We start from the raw sequence: 15902 nt of genomic DNA on the forward strand, positions 1-15902 counted from the left end.
GCACACACAGTTTGCCTGCTTCAGATAGATCACTCACACCCATATGTATATAGACTTTCTCTCAGGCGCACGCACAGTTTGTCTGTCTAAACCAGAAAGCCGCTTTTCTCTCTCTCTCAGGCGCACGCACAGTTTGCCTGCTTTAGACAGAATGAATGTTTTCTCTCAGAAATACAGAGAGATTCTCAGGCTGCACACGGCTTGCCTGTCTGAACCAGAAAGCCTCTTTCCCTCTCTGCTCAGTAACTAAAAACTGCAGTGCGCTCCGCTCGCGCTCTCAGTCAACAACCAGCCATCTCTCTCGCTCATCCCGCTCTTTCACCCCCACTCCTCATCTGTACCACACCAAGCATTTAAAGACACACACACACACACACACACACACACACTTAAAATCATTACAGAGGGGTTAGTGGTTCCCATTGATTATGGGTGTTTTTCTTAAATGGATAATCTACCGGTGGGGGTGGGGTGAGGTTTGTTACCTGTGCTTTGCAGATGTGTATGAGAGAAGCAAATGGTTCTGAACGTAAAGGGAATGGAGGTGGTGGAGAGTGCCCTCAAGTCAAAGCTGACTCATGGCGACCCCTGGAGGGGTTTTCATGGCCAGAGACTAACAGAGGTGGTTTGCCGCTGCCTGCCCCTGCAGCCCTGGTCTTCTTTGGAGGTCTCCCATCCAATTACTAACCAAGGCCGACCCTGCTTAGCTTCTGAGATCTGGTGAGATCAGGCTCACCTCGGTTGTCCAGGAATGGCAGTGGCTGTGCCTGGCACCTAGAAGGTGGGGGGTGGAGGGAATTGCAAAAACTTTTATCAAATTAGGCCCCCCCCCCAAATCACTTAGCCTTCATGTTTTCTCTTGGAGACCCTAAGAAGGGCTATTAAACTCCACGTCAGACCCCAGCTGAGACTCCTCCAGCAACAGCCTCTCTAGTTGTTGAACCCCCAGCGAGACAAAGGCAGGTTTTTGCCCTGAGCAAATATGTCGGGGTTGTGTTGTTTCCACACTCCTGCCCTCTGCATCTTGGAGATCCTTCAGTCCACAGCGATCCCAGAACAGCATCGGGTGCCTCTCAAGTGGCCCCCATCCCGCCATCCCCACCACGTCTCTTGGGTTGCTGGAAAACCTTCTTGCTCTGAGGGGGAAGAGAGAGAGCCCTCCGCTAACTTGTCTGGAGAGAACAGCATTGAAGGAGCAGGCAAGAAGAGCACATGTTTCGGTTGTATCAATTAGCCAGTGGCAAGCATGGGTAAGCCGTGGCTGCAAGTGAAGTTTTTAAACTCCTGGGCATTGGTGGCATGTTACCTGGTCCCCCCCCCCCTTTGTAAAGGCAGAGGAGGGTTAATCTAGAAATACAGTTACCAAAGTACAATAACAGTACTGGTGGTGTGTAACAGAGAGGCTTCTCCAGTAGAAAATCAAAAAGCCAACTGACCCCAAAAGGACACCAAAAGGAGATGTTTACATTTACTAGCAAAGGAATGTTTTGATTGCACCCTCCCTCTTTCCCCCCCCCAACTGCATCTTCTCTCTTCTCTCTCCTCCCCTCCTCTTCTATATTTGACCAGTTTCTGTACCATGCATCTGACGAAGAGAACTTGATTCTCGAAAGCTTATGCTACAATAAAGTTGGTTAGTCTTAAAGGTGCTACTGGACTCTTTTTGATTTTGCTACTACAGACTAACACGACTAACTCCTCTGGATCCAGTAGAAAATGACTCTGCCCTTTCCCAGGTGACTTTTCCTACACTCTCAGTTGAGTGTCATCTCTGCAAGCATGCAAGGTGGCTCTTTGCTTGTGCTCTAAATTGCTATGTCAGTACAGCATTTGAGTATTTCACAGGCTATGGGGAACATTTCTAGCTGCTGATTCTAGAAAAGAGAAATATTTTTTCCTGTCTTCCTGTCTTTCCCTCCCCCCCTCATGTTCCAGCCATGAAAAAGGAAAATTTATGCATCAGCTTAGGGAAAAAACAGAAAGAACCTTTTTTTTTTCTTTTTGCAAAAATTGGCACATTGAAAATATCACACAAACTGAACTCCATCCCAAAAGCATGGAATCTTTGCAGAGTTGTGTTTACAGACCTGGATTCATTTTTCCCCTCTAAAACGTCCTATTCTGGAGCCTTGGAAAACCACAAAAATGTTTGTGTCATCAGCCATAAAACATTTTTTAAAAATACAAAGGCAAAAAACTGATTGAGGAGGAAATTCTGTCTTCCAGATTTTAAGGATGAGTGTTTTTTCCTGGAATTCACAAGAGTATATTCAGAAACAAAGATTATAGACTTCGCTTGGGGGTGCAGCTACTAGAGAGAGAATCCAGTGGCTATTTAGAGAGAAAACCTTGCATCACACAGGCCTATCTCTGATTTTCTTTATTATCAGACTACATGGCAGTATTCAAACCTGGCATGCGTAGAACATCTGTGCATATGCATCTTGTTGGTACAGATTACTCGGCAAGGAAATAGATGCAGAGGAGTTAGCCGTATTAGTCTGTGGTAGCAAAATCAAAAAGAGTCCAGTAGCACCTTTAAGACTAACCAATTTTATTGTAGCATAAGCTTTCGAGAATCAAGTTCTCTTCATCAGATGCATGACTGGTCAAATATAGAAGAGGAGGGGAGGAGAGAGAAGATGCAATTGGGGGGGGAGAGAGGGAGGGTGCAACCAAAACATTCCTTTGCTAGTATATGTAAACATCTCCTTTTGGTGTGTGGATCAGTTGGCTTCAAAGGAGTTTGCCCTGTTAGTTTGTAGCAGCCAAGCAGCTAGACCATCCAATTCCAATGCAGTATGAGCCTTCGATAACCACAGCTCTCCTTGCCAGATGCATCTGACAAAGAGATCTGTGGTCCCCGAAAGCCCACACCAAGTGCAGGGACCACAGATCTCTTTGTCAGATGCATCTGGCAGGGAGAGCTGTGGTTATCGAAGGCTCATACTGCATTGGGATTGGATGGTCTAGCTGTTTGGCTGCTACAAACTAACAGGGCAAACTCCTTTGAAGCCAACTGATCCACACACCAAAAGGAGATGTTTACATATACTAGCAAAGGAATGTTTTGGTTGCACCCTCCCCCTTCCTCCCCCTAATTGCCTCTTCTCTCTCCTCCCCTTCTCTCCCTCCTCTTCTATATTTGACCAGTCTCTGTATCAGGCATCTGACGAAGATAACTTGATTCTCGAAAGCTTATGCTACAATAAAATTGGTTAGTCTTAAAGGTGCTACTGGGCTCTTTTTGATTCGGCAAGGAAAGGGACTCCCCTTTCTGTTAGTTCTCCCCATCTAAAGTGACCAGGCTGTCCAAATCACAGAGATCCCTTAGAGAGAGGAGCGCAAACGTAGAAGAGCAGACAAGCAGGGACTCTTACGGCTGATTTGTTCAAAGCGTTACCTTTAGAGAAAAATAGCATCTAATTGTCCTTGTTTCTGTCATGAATTTACAATTAGGAACAGACTATCCCAGCCTTTTTTCATTTTTCTTGCGAATAGCTCTTGTTTCTAGCAAGGGCATGTGCAGAATGCAACAGATGAGGGACTGGAATTCACAAAGAAGGACAGACTCGTGTTTCAGAGCAAGAAGGCTGTGGATCTGCCAGCGAGCTTGCCGGCTGACTTGATATCTTTGCATTTTAACTTGAGGGATATAGTGGGTTTTTCATGGGCGTGTGTATCTCTTTTCGGGTTGTCTCTCCTGTAGTACGTCTTGGATCAGTGTGAGAAGAGAATGATTTGGTTTCTCCAGCGTCAGCAAGAATAGCGAGAAAAATCTGACATGCAAACAATATCCTAAAGTGAATTTTGATTAGGCAGATAGTAGGACTTGGCGTGCTTTATGGAAATTTCAGCTTGAACATTTTAGAGGCCCTTTTTGACTGGCAAAACTAGAAACTGAGCGTGAGGTCAGCCATAAGCCAACCAACCCAGGTGTTTGCACAGACTTTGAATATAATGTATGTTGCAAAGAGATGCAAATCTAGATCCATCCCCCATACAGATCACAATCTACTTGATTGCTCTTCTCTCCTGGTCTGGGCTCTCATGAGAGGGGCTTTATGGAGTTACACTTGGTTGTATGTGATTACATTGAGCTCCAGGCCCAGCCATGAGACAAGAAGAAACATGTTGAAAATGGCGACAATTTGAAAGTTTTTATGCGGCTGCCAAAGGACAGTATGACTCCAAAAACTTGAGGTTTAGAAAGTATTGAAATACATTTCTTCGCCTCCTTGAAATGAAAAGTGGCCAGCCTGCCGTCTCAGGTGACCAGCTACACTGAAAGATTTATAAACATCTTTGGCTTTTCACCCATTTTTATAGGTTATGCCTTTAAAAGCATATTATGAATTTTGCTGTTGTTGTGGTTTGTGAACAAGCCCCACTTAAAAGTTTCTCCAATACGTGGGGAGGGGAGGGGCTGTGACTCAACAGTAGATCATCTTGTTTGGCGTTCAGAAGGTCCCTGGTTCAGTCCCCAGCGGTTCCCCTTAAAGGGATCAGATAATAGTTGATGTGAAAAACCACCTGAGATCTGGAGAGCCGCGGCCACAGCTTTTCCCCTAAAAAAAACGAGATTCCAGTAGTCGTGATGTTTACGGCTTTGGGGACCCAAAGCTCCTGGCCAAAAGAGATGCTGATATTGTGGAAACAGCTGCCAGTACTGTGTACTGGTGCATACTGCCAGAAAAAAAAGTCCTTGGCACTGCTAATTTGAGTAGACAATACTGACTTTGATGGCCCAGTGGTCTAATTCAGTATAAGGTAGTTTCATATGCATTCTTGTTTTATTTACTAGTAGATGAGGAAATGCTTCCTGCTCATGAAATGGTTGTCTTTGATGGTTTAATGGATGTCTCCCTTCTTCCACCATTTTTCTCTCTAGCTTGCACTCCTGGCACCTTCAAAGCCTCTGCGGGTGACTCCTCTTGTAGTCCCTGTCCTGCCCACAGCTCTTCTTCCATGCCAGGCTCCAGCGAATGTGCCTGCCAAGCCCGATACTACCGTTCATCTTTGGACACCTCTGATGCTCCCTGTACCAGTAAGTACCTGGGGCTGAGTTGGGTGGGCATGATCAGTGACCAGAGATGGCCAGGAAGTGGTGGAAATGTCCGCTTGAATGTGGCCATGAAGGCTGGCCTTCCAAGACTGGCATTCCACTTTCCTGTCTTGGGTTCTCTACGTTCTCCTTTGCTAGCCCCAGAGCTAGTCTGCCCTAGTAGGATGGATCCTATCCCCTACCCTGCCATTCCACTAGCGAAGTTTATTTATTTACTTATTTATTAAAATATTTATACCCCACCTTTCATTTTGACTCAAGTTGGAAGCCCTCCTGCAACCTAAGGAGCCTTCCACCCATGTAAGTGACTGTTCTGTTGGAGGAAGAGCCACTCAAGTTGGAGGAAGGCTCCTTAGGCTGGAAGAAGGCTGCTTGGAGGACACCCCCGTGTTTCTTCCGTCATGCCTGCTCCCTCCATCACTCCTTCCTCTGGACCTCTTGATATGCTTAACACCTCGAGACCTTACTTCCTTCCCCTTTGCCATCAGGTCTTACTTACCAACCACATGTCCCTCCAGCTGTATTTCCTTGTATTTTCCTTATGGAACTTGCTCGTGGGCAGGCACATGGAACATTATAATGGAAAACACAACTGTGCAACCAAGGGCTGAAGCAGTTGTTTTTTAGCACTGATAGCTGTTAAGAGTTTCATGTCCTGCTAGTAAGCTTTCTAGGCAATAAAGTGTTGGGACAGCTATGTTTTAGGAATAGAATTCCCTGCATGGAATTTTCACAAAATGAGTATTTATTTATATACTCCGCCTTTCTTGCTGAGATTCAGGATGGACTAAAAAGGATGCCTCGCATATAATACACAAAACCTAAAAAGTGAGAGAACGTTGCTGAGGGAGCGCAGCATAGTACGGACAGGAAGGCAGGAATTACAAGATTGGAGAACAGCGAAGGGCAACGCAGTGTTACATACAATAAATAACAAAATAAAACTGGATTAAGACAACAACACAATAAGGCTGCCTTAAACATGCATGCAATGAATGAATAGCCAGATACAAGATTGGGTTGGCTAAGTCAGACTAAGTTCTGGCTAATCTAGAAGAATAAACTTCCTCCGTATATGTAAGTGTCATAGCTAATAACTCTTACTATACTTACCTTTGGATTTTGCCAAGTTCTGTTTGAGATGGCATCTTAGGTTGTGGCCACAATCACGTTGCGTGACAGTGAATGCTGCAAGTTAGCATCGTGTCATGTTAGGAAGGTGTTCATTTTCTCTGCCTTGAATCTGTTTCCAGCACGTTTCATTGCGTTTCATCAGGTTCTAGTGTTATGAGACAGATGTCGCTACCTTCACAGATTCTTATTATCTGTTAGCCACCTTTGAAGGGGAATGTGTACTCAAGGCAATAGACGAACAATTGAAATGACACATTAGCACAGCAAAGGTAGAACGCCACTCTAAGGATGGAATTAGATGCTGCGGCAGCCACTGAAAACCACAGCTGTGCGTCTCCTCCTCCACAGAACGTCTAGAGATGCTCTCCATGCAGCATGACCTCATCCTGTTGAGGGTTTCTGCACCTTCCTGCCAATGATTGCCATTGGTTGGAATGGTAACGCAGAGCACAGTCGTGTCACGTTGCACGGTGAGTATCCCTACACATTGTGGGAGTTAGGAGGCACGAAGGTTTGGATTTTGTTAGCTGCCTTGAGTTTGTGGAGATAAGACAGAGTGTAAATATTTTAATAAGTGAATTCTTTGCCTTGCTTCTGTAAGTCCCCCTCTACGGCTGTGGCGGGGGGGGGGGGGGTCCTCTGCTGTGCATTGCTTTCCCGTGTCACAAGATAGTTTTTGACTCATTGAAAGATACTGCTGGTCTTGTATGAGTAGCAGCCCCTAGCTCCAGAGCCTTAACGTTGTGCCCATGGGTGCCATGGCATCTGCGTAATTACCTGGCACCCACCGAGCTTTTCTGAAGGTGGGTAGGGCCACTGTAATGCAGGGCATGTTGTTGGCTATCCTCATTCAAAGGAAAGGTTTTCTCACTGGAAGATCAGGAGGACTGGAAAGCACCTGTGCTTTCCACAGTCAGTGAGTGGTTCCGTCCCTCCTTCAATTTTTCCTTCTTCCCAGGAGGTATGAGGAGGGAAGTGTTCTCTTTGGCTCCTCCTCCGGCGGCAGCCATTTTGGCTTTTCCTCCACCTCCTGCGACTCACCACCTCTCACAGTTCCAAAGGTCCTCGCAGCCTCCAAAAGGTGGGGGACCCCTGTTCCAGAGGGGCACATTCCACAGCAGAGGACCACCACAGCGCAAGGGGAAGAAAGGGCTTAGGGCCAAGTCAGAGCCGTTTCGGACAGCTGTCTCGTGTCCGCCAGAATGCTCTGAAATGTTCTGTTCTCAGACAAGCCATGATGGACAAGGATGGCTCCAGCTCCGCCTCTCCGGAGAAACAGCCAGTGGGAGTGGGCGGAATGCTGGGCCAATGAGAGTTAGGCTCCGTTGGAGGGAAGGGAGGCTTTGGGGAGCTGCGGAGGGAGGCTGCTGGCTGTTCATCTGTTCTGATACTTGGAAACATTCTCTGTTTAACTCCACTCTGTTTATTCGTTTGAAATCCGTTCACTCCAAGTTCCATCTTGTAAATAAAGTTTATTTTTGTTTTGTTTAACCCTGGCTGGCTTGAAATCGTTGGCTGAGGGGAAATACCTCATGCATGGGCCTATCACACACTCTGGTCACGTTAAATGGGCCCAGTTCACGTAAATGGTGGCAGCTGTATATAAGGAAAATAACCTCTAAGTTTCCTTTCCTGGGCCGTAACTGAGTGAGGGGAAGTAGATAGAGGGAAGGGGCTGCCTGTATGGTGGATCCTCTGGAAGAGGAGAGAGGGGCCCCTCTGAGGATTTGGGTCGGAGCTCTTTGCCTGCTGTAATGGAGGCTAGGCGGGTGACAGGTAGGAACTCCCAGCTTTTACCTGCCTAGGAGGCTCCAAACTTGTGCAAGCCAAATAGGGCAGGGAGGGTCTTTTATACCTTCTTCGTCTTGAGACAAAGGCTCTGTTCCGAGGAAAACCCACCTCTTTCTGTTTCTGTGCCCTAGTGGAACTTTCCTTCCCTTGTCTCTCCCGCTCAGACTAGTCCTTGTTTACAGCTACTGCCTTGCTGACCGAGATGTTGTCTTACATTGCTATGCATTGAAGGCCAAGCAACTAAGCTGCTTCGTATTTCAAGCTAGCAAAATAAAATGGCGGTGCTTCTGCTTACAAAAGGCCGTGAGAGAGGGTCATTGCCATACAAAACGTAACGCCAAGCAAGAAAGAGCAGCAAATCAGAACCAGAATGTCAACTGTAACGAAAATTCAAATAATTTGCTGGCTGGGAAAGCTTGCAAGAGAAAAGCAGCGTACTGGGGGCAGGGGGCTAAAAATCAAAATGACCCCTGAACTGCATAAGCCATTGCCCAAGGCGGATGCTACTAGAGGGAAGGCTGTCCCTGAGCCTCTGTCATACTTTTCCAACTCGGAATCCCCGGATCGTTTAATCACATTCACGTAAGGAGCGTAGTAGTAGTGGCCGTAGTCATCACCCGGCTTCTCTTCACTGTGGGGACCCCAAACAGCTTGCAGTGCCGTTCTCCTCCTCCTCCTCCTCCGTTTTATCCTCACAAAACCCCTGTAAGGTAGGTTATCCTGAGAGTGTGTGACTGGCCCGTGGCCACCCAGCAAGCTTCCAGGGCAGAGGGGGGATTCCAACCTGGGTCTCCCGGACGGTTGTCTGGCAGTCTCACCACTACACGACACGGGCTGTCAAGTGCCAGAGGCAGACCCGGGCAGTGAGAGAACTTGGCCGCCCGCGTCCCTGTCCTTTTGCCCCTCTCTGCTCTTCTTCTAGCCATTGTAATTCTTCACACTTCCACGCTCTGCTTTTTTCCTAGGCACCCCTTCAGCCCCGCGTGACCTTAGCTACGAGATTGTCGGCTCCAACGTCCTGCTGACCTGGCGTCTCCCGAAGGAGTTGGGCGGCCGAAAGGATGTTTTCTTCAACGTTATCTGCAAGGTGTGCCCGACAGGGTCCCTGGGGCCTTGTGTGCGTTGTGGGGACAGCGTCCAGTTCGAGCCACGCCAGGTAGGGTTGACGGAGAGCCGGGTCCAAGTCTCTAACCTCCTGGCCCGCGTGCAGTACACCTTCGAGGTCCAAGCTGTCAACCTGGTGACTGAGTTGAGCCCAGATGCCCCCCAGTACGCCGCCATCAATGTCAGCACCAGCCAGGCAGGTAAGGGTGGACGTTTGCCGTCGACTCCCATTCCTTGCTCTGCCCTGTCTTATTTGCACCCCCCACCCCACCTGACTGTCTGCTATCCTGCCGGCTCCCCAGGAAGGGGTCCTCCGCCCTCAGGTAGGCAGAGAAGGGGGCTGCGCCACCTTGTCGCTTCTCCTGCCCTGGGGGTGGCTGCACTCCCCAGCTGCTTCGCCCTGCAAATCCTCCCCGGCCCTCACAGAAACCTGCCATTGAAGATTCCCCTTGCCCCACCTCCTTGAGTCTTCTCCCAGTCCTTGCCCAGCCTCCCCGAGTGGCCCTTCTCTCTGATGGGAGGGCTGGGTAGACTCTGCAGTCTCCCGGACCCACCCGCTCCACCCCAGCCAGGGCAGGGCATTTGCTCTGTTCTCTGCCTGGCTCATCCGTGCTGCTTCTGAAGCCTCTCCGGTGGCTCCCTTGGCATCCCGGGGCCTGTGCTTGCCTGGCTCATGCTGCCGAAAACCTCCTGTGGGCCTGGCTGAGGTCGAGCTGCCTGGGCAACTGCAGGAGGAGGAGGAGGAGCCAGCTGGGCGGCTGGAGGCTGTTCCCCAGGGGTTGTGCCTGGGCGTTGGCTCCCGCTGCCCTAATGTTGATGGGGGGCCTGGGGCTCTGCAGAGGCACCTGCCGCTGAGGTACTGACAGAGGTGGCGCGGCAGGGCCTGAGGATGGCTGGGGGGTGGGTGGCTAAGAGGAGAACAGTGTTGCTGAACGGGGGCACGATCCATTGGAGCCTCCTCTTTCACAAGCCTCATTCTTCTTTAAGCCTACCCCCATTCCCAATTTGTAGTAAAGTCACTACCAGCTGATCTTGCTGTGGTCAGTTTCCCCACCAGATACATTATGTGAAGTACTTGGAGCGCTCTCAAACTTGAGAGGAGCAATCCTGACCTGGCCTGTTCAGAAGCAAGTCCCATGTGACTTGATGGGGCTTACTCTCAGGAAAGTGTCCTTAGGATTGCAGCCTGCATGACATTAGAGGGATCCAATCTGGTTTTATGCCATGGTAAATCAGAACGTCATGAGCTCACTTGGCTGACATTCTTAAGTCGCTGTCAGCTATCACTGGAATTCTTTCTACTGCATTTTTGCTGTTCTCTGTTTTTAGAAGACTCTTCAAGCCCCCTTTTGTGCCCTTCCTGCCCCCACCCCTGGCATCCACAAGTCCTTTCCCTTTTGGCAAAGTACCAGGTCTGCACATGAACTTGTGGGTGTGTTCTCTGCTGCGTCACGCCATTGGTCAGTCCACCAAGGTCAGCGTTGCCTGCTCTGGCTGGCAGTGGGTCTCCAGGTTCTCAGGCAAAGGTCTTCCTTTCCCATCATCTAATACTAGACCCTGTTTTTTAAGGGGAGATGCCAGGAGTTGACCCAGGGGCTTTCTGCATGGGAAACCGTTGCTCTACCACTGAGCAACCATCCTTCCCCAGAGAAGGTACTATAATCAGACAGAAAGGGAATATCAGAATCTGCCCGGGAGGGAATGAGGTGGAAGGAATAGCTGCAAGCCTCAGAGGAGCAGTTGCTTTGCTGTGAGCAACAGTCTTCTTCTCTGTCAGGCTGTGGCCAAAGGCCTCTGAACGTTTATCCTGTCACAGAAATAAAGACCCGTTATGCAGCATCTGCACAGCAACTTTCTCTGCCAGCAGCGTGCAGGAAAAAGTAGGGGCGCTGAGAAGAGCTGGGATTTCTCATACCCAAAGCAAAACCCAGCCTTTGCTTTTGCGATAAGCGTCACAAACAGTTCCACTGGAAATGTGAAAGAAATTACGCAGTGCCTGCGCGAGCCATTACTCAATTAAATCAGAAGAACATGGGAGGCTCAGCAGTGATTCAGGTCTGCATTTATGCTGCTGTCTGTGCTTCCAAAGGGAGAACATAATGCCCAGTTAAGCCGTTTGTGCCTGGGGTTCATTTCCTGCCCAGTGCTGTGTCAAGTTCTGCCAGTCTAAGCCCCTTGAAATCAATGACCTTAGAGCTGAGTAAATCAGCATCAGGGTGCAGTGACGATTGTCTCCCTAGGACTGCCACCTCTCTTTGTTGGAAGGGACTGTTTCTTCTTTAATAATAGTAAAAACATTCACAGAAACAAAAAAAAAATGAGTCATACCTGCAAAAAGCAACTCTTAAATTAAGGCACTACATGGACAGGCTATTCTATTAAAACATTGTTTTGACACACACAAGACGTCAGACTTCTTAAGAGTCTCAAAATAAGTTCCTTATTCTAAAAAATCTCTTCCACTAACTCCCTTGATCCTATGGAAGAACCTGTTTCTCTGGCTAACTCAGTGGTTTTGCACACAGTTGCTCTGTGCATACCAAAGGTCCACATCCCGTTTACTTGTTAAGAAAAACAACAGCATTGATAACACTGCTGGGGTTATTAGGAAGCAAACACATTCTCTTAAAATGCAACTGTTTACGCTATTTAATCTTGACTATGTCTAATGGCAGGGCTTTGACCTGGACTAGAATCTGACCTCCTTCCTCCATTGAAATCTGAAATGGCGCTATTGAATTCGCTGAGTACATTGTGCAGCTGTGATTTGGGCCAGCGTTCTGTTTCTGTATATACTTTGGAATGGGGAATATAATGCACATAGTTAAGCTGTTTCAGATACAACTGCATATGTAGTCCACAATAGTAGTTTGGATCCTTGTGTGTGTGTGTGTGTGTGTGTGTGTGTGTGTGTGTAAATCACACATCTTTTTTGTGTGTGGTGGGGGATGAGTGTGCCAAAGATGTCATAGTTCCATGCGGGAAGTTCTACATATCTGAGACAATGAAGAGTCAGTTTTTGCACATCTCTAGGGGAGACATTCTACAAGGAGGACATTCAGTCAGAAGTAGTTTCGTCTGAGCTGCCCTCCTCTCCCACTAATCAACGTAGCTGCTTCTCACTCTCTGCTGCTTTTTGGTTCTCCGTTCCCAGCGCTCACCCCTCCCTTTCCTACGTCACTGTTCCTCTTCTTCCCCTGGTTGTCTTCTGCCATGTCTCCTCCTTCCATCTTTTCAGTTCTCATCTACTTTTCGTTTGCGGCAGCTCTGTATTTCAGGACATTTTAAAACAAATGTTACAGCGTTGCACCGGCCTGTCTGTCTCCAGAGAAAAAGCATATGAGAAGTTAACAAAATGTAATCTGTGTGAGTTACTCTGAAAGGCAGGCAACCTCTGTGGCTGGAGGAAACCAAAGAATCTTTCTCAGGTGCCAAAAAGCAAAGGAAACAGCAGCAGTTGCTGGAGGCCAGTCATACAGCTGTGAGTGGGCTCACTTGAGCATGACCATCTCAGGGGCAAAAATTCAAGTATCCAGAGGAGTTAGCCGTGTTAGTCTGTAGTAGCAAAATCAAAAAGAGTCCAGTAGCACCTTTAAGACTAACCAATTTTATTGTAGCATAAGGTTTCGAGAATCACAGTTCTCTTCGTCAGATGCATGGAAGGCAAAAAGAAACTGGTCAGATATAGACGATTCAAGTATCAGCGAAGGTGCGGGGGGGGGATTCTCTGCAACGCTTAAAAGGTCTGTTTTTGGATAGACTGTGGAAAAGCTGTGCTGTGATGATGAGGCAATATTTTTTGTCGTTCATTCAAATCAAGGAGGTTACAAACAAATAATATATTTCTCTTAACTTCTGAAATATAAAATGCTAAACAAATTAACCAGACAGCAAGTAATTGGTCATAATATACCAAGGGGGTGGGCATGGCTAAGAAAAAAAAGCTCCTTTTTCTTTTAAACGAAGGGATTTGTGCCTTTGGCATGCATACGTTGTATTAGGGCCATATCAGTTTTTAAAAAGTGTTGTTTTTTTAATTGAATCAGGGAGTGGGACAGAAACATAGGAGCCCATAGAGAATAACCACAGTGCATCTCCACTCCTTCCACTCCCACTCGTTTCCCGTCAAAATCCTGATTAAGGTCTCCAAGGGAGCAAGATGCATTATTCACTGTGGGAAATACAGTTTGAAAAATCTGGCTTTATACGTTGGACCCAGTTCTGTCCGAGAATCCCATCAATAGCCAGAAGATCTAGAATGCCACCCTGCTCTGCACCAGTGTTAAGCCTGAATTTGGGGCAAATGCTGATTTTTGTAAATGGGCATGGGATTGGTTAATTTGCATTGTAGATTAGAGTGTTCCGGATGTCTGCAAGTGTGTGCGCCTGTTTGTCCACCGACTGCTTAACTGATCAAGCGTAGGAGAATTACCGCTGGACAGCTCAGGAGGAAGGGAATAAATTGGGTCCAGACAGATGGGTCAAGCGTCATAGTAATGCCATTTTGGCCCCAACCACCCTGGTTTCACCGCCTAATGCACCTGTCCAGGGGTTCATTACATCACCTCCCATTGATGCCGGAACTACTCAGTTGTCAGGGGCTCCTACATCACTATTTACCCAGACTGAAAGTGACAGCCTGGTTGGTCCAGCAAAGGGCAGGCTCTCCGAAGGTGTGGCTGGGGTCATACTTAATGCAAGGAAGGACAATACCAGAAAAGCTTATGCATATAAATGGGAAAGATTTTCAGAATGAGCCAGACTTAGGACTCCGGATCCATTATATTGCCCTTTGTCTCAAATACTGGAATTCCTCTTGAACTCTAAAACAGGAGGGACTTTTGAATGCACCGATTAAAGTTTACTTAGCAGCTATTTCCACTTTCCATCCACCTATAGATGGGAAGACAGTCTTCTCCCATCGTACTTCGAAACTTTTTCTAAAAGGTCTAAAGGGTCTAAAGAATAAGTTCCCTACAGTATCTAGAATTGTGCCCCAGTGGTCACCACAGTTGGTGTTAGCAAAACCCTTTGAACCGCTAGCTACATGCCCTCTGAGATTCCTAACCTTTCTTACAATAATCAGTCAGAAGAGCGAGTGAGCTGGCAGCTCTGCGATCAGACCCTCCCTTTCTTAAGATCCACCAAGGAAGGGGAGTTCTTAGAACATGCTCGGATTTTCGACCAAAGATACTATCCAGATTCCACATTGTTCAGGGGCAGCCCCACGTGGCAGTAACCAAATCTAGATGTCACCAGCTCATTCACCACAGTGACCAGATCTTGTTTGGCCGAGAAAGGAGACGGCTGGCCCACAAGCCAAAACTGGTGGAAGACGCACTTGGCCTTTGCAACCACCTACTCATCCCACAAGAGACCCGGGTCCAGCAGAAACCCCCCCCCCCCCTCCAGCCGTGAAACTGCTCCTTTCAAGTATTGCTTCAGCCCAAGCAACCGTTTTCAAAGGAGCCAGAAAGGTATAAAGCACGCTGGGGTTCAGTATTTCCTTCAGGAGTAAGATACCGCAATGGAAGTTGGTTGTATATGCTCAGGACACCGTACTGTGCTTCTTAGCTGAACCCAAGCCGCCTGAACCAGGAGGCCAGAAGGCCAGAGAAGATTTATGATAAACCAGTGCCAGATACATCTACCCTGAGGAATGAGAGATTACAGAGAAAGCTGGTGTTTAGGACACCCTCACGTGTTTTGATTTTGCTGCTTCTGTGGTGCCACTCGGTTGACTAAGGAATGAAGACAGACCACTTCCTTAGTGTTTATACGAAGCATGGTCAGCCCAGCAGTCTCATATTCCTTCCCATTCGTGGTGTTAAAATCCATATTCCTTTAAAGAGATCTCTGGATCGTGAGCATGTCAGGGCTCTGGTAGGTCAGATGCCACCCTCGAACTATGTTGTCCCCCGTTCTGTCCTGATGTGTCTGATGAATCTGGTGGTCCTTTCCCTCTTCCGTGTTCGTGCTTCTGGTCTAGGTTCTGGAGAAAGGAACAGCCAGATTTGCATGAGATTTCTGAGCAGTGGCTGAATTAGTGTCTTGTAGCAAAAAAAAAAAAAAAAAAAAAAGGAAGTTCAGTGACACATTCAGTTTTGTTAGTCTTTTAAGGCTCCACTGTTGTGTCTTGCAATGCCCACCCTTGCCCGTAGCAAAATCCTGACAGGATGCTTTGGATCTGTCCCCAAATATGGAAACTAGCTTGATTCCTCCAGCAGGACTCTTTAGCTTCATGGAGGCAGCAGAATTGCTCTAGCCGTGGAGAAGGGTCGGGACCAGCGCCGTGGTAGTCTCTTCTCCGGAGCATCAGTGCTTGTTGGGGGGGGGGGTATTGTGACCAGGTTCTTCCTGTGTTCCATTTTCTCTCCCCCCCCCCGACTTCCATTCTCTTCCCTGAAATAATTAGGAGTGCGCTTGAGATGAGCTGTCCTCGATTCACAGTGACAGCTCACGCTAAGGGGGCCTCCGTTCCTCCGTCATGCAGACCCTCCCCACCTCCATCTATTAGTCCCCCTTCGCAGCTTACATTTTAACGCAGCTTTTCTTCCCTCCTCCAGTTACACATGCAGGCAGGATGTCTTGTCTGTGCTCAGAGAAAGACAAGATAAAAGCAGGGGAGGGTGAGAAGGCAGAAACCTTTCTGAATGAATGATTGTGGCTGTAATCCTACAAACACTTTCCTGAGAATAAGCTCCACTGAATAAAATGTGATTTACTTCTGAATATGCATACGTCCTCCAGTTCGCAGGATCTGAGCAGGTCTGTTAGGGACAGAACGTTTTGGAGGTCTTTCATTCAT

At 47.7% G+C, this 15902-nt stretch overlaps 1 protein-coding gene across 1 annotated transcript in view; it reads left to right on the forward strand.

Annotated features, from left to right (window-relative positions):
- LOC129334336 (ephrin type-B receptor 5) overlaps positions 1–15902 on the forward strand; it is a 211808-nt gene that overhangs the window by 124307 nt on the left and 71599 nt on the right. The window contains exons 5-6 of the mRNA XM_054986362.1: positions 4892–5047; positions 8956–9294. Coding sequence (XP_054842337.1) covers positions 4892–5047; positions 8956–9294 — 495 coding nt within the window. The remainder of the gene's footprint in view (positions 1–4891; positions 5048–8955; positions 9295–15902) is intronic.

This window comes from Eublepharis macularius, chromosome 8 (genome assembly GCF_028583425.1).
Source record: "Eublepharis macularius isolate TG4126 chromosome 8, MPM_Emac_v1.0, whole genome shotgun sequence".
NCBI classification, from domain to species: domain Eukaryota; kingdom Metazoa; phylum Chordata; class Lepidosauria; order Squamata; family Eublepharidae; genus Eublepharis; species Eublepharis macularius.